The 7,463-nt window shown below is 50.6% G+C and overlaps 1 protein-coding gene across 2 annotated transcripts in view; it reads right to left on the reverse strand.

The window, feature by feature from the left end:
* TRPV3 (transient receptor potential cation channel subfamily V member 3) overlaps positions 1-7,463 on the reverse strand; it is a 29,635-nt gene that overhangs the window by 19,785 nt on the left and 2,387 nt on the right. For both annotated transcript variants that reach the window (XM_039886377.1, XM_039886376.1), the window contains exons 2-4: positions 6,936-7,056; positions 694-798; positions 445-531 (exon numbers count right to left, since the gene is read on the reverse strand). In XM_039886377.1, coding sequence (XP_039742311.1) covers positions 445-531; positions 694-798; positions 6,936-7,054 — 311 coding nt within the window. In that variant the 5' untranslated portion in view covers positions 7,055-7,056. The remainder of the gene's footprint in view (positions 1-444; positions 532-693; positions 799-6,935; positions 7,057-7,463) is intronic.

Here is a 7,463-nt window from a genome sequence, read left to right on the forward strand (position 1 = left end):
AATAGTGATTACCTCGAAAGAATGGAATTTGGGGAAGGAAATTTTTATTTTCATATTTTGTGGTTTGAATTTTTCATCTACCCCTCCCCTGTCCCCATACTCCAAACAGGCAACTATGGTAATGCATTGACGTGTATCCTTTGATAGTACATGTTCTTGCAAAATGCATGTTGATGTTTGATGGTTTAGATGCACATATTTTTAATTTACGTATATGTATTGCATTAAGTTCTCATTCTGCTGCATAGTGTAATGAATAAATATTACTTTTATAGTTTATAAAATGTAATACTTCTCTCCCCAAAAACATTCCTACACATCACAGCCATGGGCCCAGACGTTTATCCCAGCACTCCAGGAATGGCAGCTTTCCTGAAGGGTCCCAGTGCCTGTTCCTCTGGAACCTGCCTGGTGGGCTCTGTGAAGGGGAAGGGCCAGGCTCACCTGGGACTGTTAGGATTGGATGGCGTCTCCGTCATGTCATCCTGAGGAGATTGAGGTGAGTCCATGTCATCACAGTTGCCAGAGACACTGGAGGAAAGGGGAAAGGGTAGAAAGAAGGACAAGTTAAAAAATGGACAATAGTACCATGTTACAGCCAGGCCTGGCCATGTGGCCTAAGGCTAGTCACCGCCCACCCACTGGAGCTGAGGGCTGGCCAGGGCAAGGGACTGGGCAGCAGGTTGTACTCACCACTGCCGGATGTTGGAGTCCATGGGCTTGGAGAAGACAGGGGGAGAGGTCTTGGCAACAGTGGGATTGGGCTCGAACCCTTCTATCTCCAGGAAAAAGTGTCCACTGGGGGGGATACCCAAGCAAGGCCATTAGAGCTGAGGCAGGGCCTGTCTACCTGTGTGTCCTGCAACCCTGCTACCGAGGATACCTACTAAGTACTCACTCTCGACAAGCTCCATGCCCACGCTGGACTCCATGCTGGACTCTGTGCCCATGTGCTCTCACTTAACCCTCACAGCCCCTGTGAGGTAGGTGCCGTCCTTATCAACCACATTTCACAGATGGGCATGTGGAGGCTCTGAGGTCAAGCAACTTGCCCAAGATCACACCACAGGTCGGTGGCAGAGACTGGATTCAAGGCTAGGTCTGGGTGACTCATCACTAGAAATACTGGGTAGATGAACCCAGTGGTCTCTATTTGGGTGGCCTACCACCTGAAGGAGATTTTCCTTTCTTCAGTTGCCTCCAGGTGCAAAGGACTCACCAGGGATGGAGAACATGGCAATGGGAACTAACTCCTCTATCACAACCCCCAACCACTCCCCCTACCTCAGGTTTGAAGCAGAGCTCTTCTGGAAAAGTCCCTAGACCCTGAGATCTACAAGGAACTTTTTTGGCTCTTGAGGCAGAGGAGAAAGGCTGGAGTTACACTGGTTGCTCCGGTGCAGTCCCCATCCCCACAATCAACCCCCCTCCATCATCACTCATGCTGAGAATCCTTGCCAGGAAGGAAAACTCAGGAAAGCACTTTGGACAGTGGAGGTGAGGAGCAGTGGAGGGGCAAGTGAGGGGTCCACTTTTCCCTGGGGCTAGGAGGAGAGATGTGGGCCCAGGGCCAGTGACATGGCTAAGCCCCAGGGAAGGGGAGACACTTACTGTCCCGTGAGAGGCAAGACACACACCCAGACACAGCCATGGCCTGGCTTCAGACACACCCACAAATGCAGACGTGCATGCTCTCAGAACCCACAATCACACACTCAGGGACACGCCTTCTCATGACAGCTAGGATGGTGAGGATCAGGCTGAGGATGATCTTGGTTGCAGCAACATCCCCACCCCACAGCTACTATAGCACAACTCCTGACACAGTGACCTTGCTCTGTGAACTGGCCCATGCTGTGGCTTCCTGACTCGCAGGCCTCTCTCCTAAGCACCTTTGCTGCCTGACTCCTTCATAGGTCCAGAAGGATTAATATGCCCCTCCCTTCTGCACAAGATCACAGAAGAGCTCCCAGAGTACAGTCTCAGCAATATCAAGTTCAGAAGGGAGGGCAGCAGGGAAGGGATGGTGGCCCCATTCTGCAATGAGAGAACTAAGGCCCAGTATGGAGAAATATCTCATCCATGGTCACCCACCAGGATAGAAGCCAAATTAGTCAGAGAACCTGACTTCTGATTCTCAGGCTCATAGCTCATGCTACTCTCTGTGCTGCTCTGCTCTCCCCTTAGCCCTCTGGGTCTTCTTCCAGCAAACCAGCTCCAGGAATTTGCCACAGAGGGAGGCCACCCAACATAGCCACCTCCTGAGGTGTGGCACGCAGGAGGGAGAGCCAGGCCTTGCCTGGGTAATCCCTCTCTTCTCCTCTGGGCACAGACAAGCCTGGAAGGCTCAATTATTCCAGAAATGGGTGTAAGTGGGATGGGAGGCAGTGCCAGCTGACACATCAGCCCTCACTTTCCTGTCACCTGCCCATTAAGAGGAAACTTCTGACCTGACCTAAAATCAAATCCTTCTTCCAAAAGAGAAGACAAAGAGAGGAGTAAACCCTTGGCTGAGAGCCAGAGGCCTGGGTTCTAGTCTGGCTCTGGCTCTGCCTCTTGTGTGACCTCAAGTGGTCACTTGCCATCTCTGGTCCAAATGTCCTCACCTGGATGGAGAATGGTTGGGTCAGATGATCCATAAGGCCTCGAGTCTGGAGGAAGGAAGCACTGGCATCATCTACTTATGACTATCCAGCTGAAATGGGCATCAGAGGTCATCCAGTCTGATCACCACTACCCTGTATCCCTGCAGTGCCCATGCAATAGCCACCCCAAAGCTATCCCTACCTGTCTAGGCTCTTCGGTAGTACATTTACTCAACAAATATTTATTGAGCATCTACAATGTCCCAGGTACTCTTCTAAGAGTTGGGGATATAGTGGTGGACAAGTGGGCAAAATCTTTTCCCTCACAGAGCTACTGTTCTAGTGGATTGGTCAGAACTGACCCCAAGGATCAGACCGGGGCATAGCACAGTAAAGCTATTGCTTTTCTTGCTCTAGACTATATAATTTGGCTATAAGTTCTTCAACAGCAGAAACTACAATTGCATTGTCTTGATTCACCAGAACCCAATACTGGTCCTGACACTCAGAAGACCTAACTAAATGGATGAGCAGGGATGAATAAGGTGATGAGTGAAAGATAAATGGTGAGATAGATAGACAAATGAGTGGATGGATGGATGGATGGATGGATGATGGATAGATAGAGGAATGGTAGGATGGATTTATAGATAAATGGATACGCACATGGATAGATGGATGGGTGGAAGGAAGGAAGGAAGTCTGTCTAATGAAGTAGTAGTTAGGTGGGTAAATAGGTAAAAAGATAGAGAAACCAGTAGCCTGAACCAATAAGTAAAGAGACTAACACAGCCTTACACTATAAACGTTAGGAGGTTGCATACCTCAAGTGACTCCCACTGAACTCTCAGTTGCCCAAAGCCCTCACTTCTCATTCCAGTCTTGAATAAGAAGCCCAGGAAGGGTCCTTTGCCTCTCTTCCACTCCCCCTCCTTCTCAGGGACTCCTCTCAGAGCCCACAGAGGTCTCACGAATAGTCCAGGAAACCACATCATGAGAGCATCTACACACCCCAGGCCTGGAGACTGAGGGCCCAAGGAAGGGGAAGAAGTATGTCCTCATCTCACTGTGAGGTGTCTTTACTAATGATGAGGGACTGTGCTGAGTCACTGGGCTGCTTATGCATCAACTCACTCACTCCTTCTCTCGTTGTCTTGTCTGCTCCTTCACTGACTCATCCACTTACTCAAAAACTACGAATATGCTCTGTGTAGGAAATATGGGGGCAGGGAGAAAAGAGATGACCTTCCCAGAGACCCTGTCCTCAGAGATCTCAACTAGAGCTAAGACACTGTCCTAATAACTACACTACCTCTTCAAAGAGGCTGTAGGAGCTCACAGGAGAAGCTCCTTCCCGTCAAGGACAGGGATCAGAGAAGGCTCTGTGTTCTATCAGGGTGGGATTTGGTCTCGGTCTTGAAATGGACCTGTGGTTTGGGAAAAGCCCTGGAAGCAGAGAGAGCAACATAAGAGAAGCCTCCCTGGCAGAAGGTGAGGGTATCTGCAGAAGGGGGTCTTCGGGAGCTGGGAAGGAGAGTGGTGAGAGCCAGGCTAGAGAGGACCCGACTGTGAACAAGGACCTGACTCTTGAGCCAGAGAGCTGCTGGACCATGAGGGTCTGTCCCATGCCTGCCCTACCTGCCACTTCACATGCCACCTCTCATCCACCATGATGAGTAGATGGCAAGGTCTTGTGACATCCTGGCTCCTGACCTGCAGTAAATGCTGTTTATTCCTACCTTTGACCCAGACCAAAGGGCACCACCTGGGAGTTGTTAAGTCAGTTGAGCAGACAGCTCTGCACCATTTCTCCTGCATTTCTGTCTCTTTGATGCCAAAAAAAAATATCCCTGAGCAGCCCCAGGGCTGGGGAGGAACCTGTCTCACCTGCTTTGGCCCTGGAAATGCCCAAGTGTTCTGAGCCCCGTGACACCAACTCCTCCACACCCTTCATCAAACTGTGTCTCTATCCCCGGGCATCACCTTGCCCAGGGCCCAATAAGATGGTCACAGTGGCAGCTACTCACAGGGCGTAGCATGATGGTTCAGGAAAAATCTCTCCCCAATCTAGATTTCTTGGTGCCTTCAATTCCACCATTGGTGCATATTTCCTTAGCGGTCAGATTTGCCTTCCTTATTTACATACCATTTTTTCTTTACTCTTCTTTTTTTCTCTAGACCTGAGTCCCAGGGAAGAAGCTCAAACCTTCAGAGTCTTGGGATAAGTAGGAATTGAGGGCCCTCAAAGAGCTCTTGGGAAAGAGGAGCCACCACTTCCTGAGACAAAAGTCATACCTCACACTCGGTCCTTGAGCACTCAAGGCCCTTAGGCAGAAGTCAGCCTAGAGCTAACTTCATGAATAGGGATAAGATAAAAACAAAATGCAACTTGACTGCAGGAAGAATCTGTGATTTTCCTGAAATCCTGTTCTCAATTCTTCCCTGCCATCCAAACTTCCCTTGGAAATGTGAGAGGGAGAGGGAGGGGAAGAGAGAGAAAAGGGCAGTGTTTGGTGGCTTAGCTCAAGCATATCTCTGCTCTTACCCAGACCCAGGCTGCCCCAAGGTCCCACTGAGACCTATCTGATCTCTATATGCCCTGAGTTTTCTCTCTTGCGCTCCAGGATGGAGCTTCTACCTGGATGTTCCCTGGGCACCTCTCAGCCAACATTTCACATCTGAACATGGCTTGTTCCTCCTGACCTTGCTCCTTCTCTTCTAATGTGCCCATGTCAGAGAGAGCCCCATCATCCCTCCAGGCCTCTCCACCAGCAAAAGGGAATGTCTTTTGTTCCTCCTTCTCCCCACATCATAGTTGTTCCTGTGGACCCCATGATTCTAATACCTCTCTCACTGGTCTCCTCTTCTCCATCCCTGACCATGCAGACTCAGACCTCACCACCTAGGCTTCCCAACAGCTTCCCTTCCAATCCATCACCCACAGAGATTACTCAGAGTAGCCTTTTCAAAATGCAAATCTCACCATGCCCTCCCTTTCACATAAACCCCTCTGTGATTCCCCACTGCCCTCAGTTTTGTTCAATCTCTTTAACCTATTGCCAGTACCCAGCCACAGTGGAACTCATCTCCCCAAACTCCCTCACCCACCCAGCACTTCAGCCACATGGGACTCCTCACTGATCCCTGCCCCAAGCCTATGCTTGGATGCTCTTTCTCTTCTTCTCCACCTGCCATCATCTGCTCTACCACTACTTCCTCCAGGAATTGCCCTGAGACTGCCCACAGAATCAGAATGACCTCAGGCCCTGCCCTGTCTAGTTCACCCTCTCTCCAGGGCACTTCCCACATTCTCCTTGGTGCCTCTCTCACCAACCAGACTACGAGCAGGGGCAGGCATTCTCTCTGTGTGTGTCCCGGTCTCCCCAGCTGGGGCCCAGGCTCAGGCCTGGTGCACAAAAGACCTTGGTGATTATTACTCAAACCAACCGAAGAGAAAGCACCAAGCTTACCTCTGGCCCAAGAGTGGGCCTCAGATAGGAACAGAGGAGGCCAGGCAAACAGGCCAACCTAGACCAAGAGGCCTGCCCCAGGGCCAAGGGAAGCACAACTGGGATGGAGGAGGAGCATTCCAGCTTGAGGGGTGCTGAAGAGGCTGAGGGGTTTGAGAGACTGCTGTGGAGGCAGCTCAGAGGCCAGGTGTGACCCTGGGGAAATACTCTCCCTGCTCCTGCCTCCTCCTTGTCCCCAACTGAGAAATGGTCATAACCATCCCAGCCCTGCACAGTCCCCAGGTGCCTTGTGGAGTGATGATAATTATGACGATGATGAAGATGAAGCTCAAGATACAAAAACGCTATCAATGCCATGGGCTAAGCACTGACTTTTGGCCAGTTCTGAGCACTTTGATGGCATGATCCCAATCAACCATCATCTTATGAGTTGGCGCCTTTGCTGGTGTCCCTGTTACACAGGTGGGGTTAGAGAGTGTGAATAACCTGGCTGGGCACATAGTGAATGTGTGTGAAAAGTACCCAGTAGGGGGTCCGGCCCACCTGGAATTTCCACCCCCCTTTTGCTCCCTGTCTCAAGGATGGCTCTAGTAATCCCTTGCCTCCCCCAGGAGTTTTCCTGAGTGTTCCCACCTCAGGGCCCCCTGACCATTCCAGGGAGGCTTCCCTGATTATTCTAGTTATACTGACCTCCCTAGCTCAGCCCCCTGAGTTTACAATGTTTTTTCCCCACCCCATCCCCAGTTATACATAGCTGGGCACAAGGCCTCCATACATGAGACTGAGACACTCAGGTCCACCCAGGAAAAGTCTCTCTGAGGGTCGGCCCGAAAGGCCACCTTCACAGTATAGCACTCAGGCCTGAGCCTGCCAGTCCTACCTCTTCTTAGTGGGGGTGATCTCTGCTGGCCTCTTCTCCTGAAGGATGGCAGGGTTCCCACTGGGAATGGTGGCTTTTCTGCCCATGAGGGGCATCATCTCCTTGGGGTGAGCATTCATGGCTAGAAAACAATCATAGCACAGATGTTCATGTTGAGGGGACATGGAGGAACTTTAGGAGGCTTCTGACTTCCTAGGATGGAGAGCTCACTCTCTACTTTCTCAGGCTACCAATAATTCTCAGGGACAGGGAGAATGTCTCTACAGCTTCCCCTGCTTCCTACTCCAGCACTCCTGTTCCTGTGGGTCGTAGGAGAACCAGGAGAACTTCCAGGTAGATCACTTTGCCTTTCACCTTCCTCAAAACATCATCTCCAGCCCCACTAATCTCCAGGTGAACTCTTGAGAATAAGCTTTGCTTCCTCAATGTTTCTCTCAGATTTTGTGTTTGGAGTGCTCCTCAACATAATAGGACTGGCTATCCATTTTTCTAAATAAAGTTGTATTGGAACACACACACACACACACA

Source organism: Pteropus medius, unplaced genomic scaffold (assembly GCF_902729225.1).
Source record: "Pteropus medius unplaced genomic scaffold, Ma_sr-lr_union100, whole genome shotgun sequence".
Lineage (NCBI taxonomy): Eukaryota > Metazoa > Chordata > Mammalia > Chiroptera > Pteropodidae > Pteropus > Pteropus medius.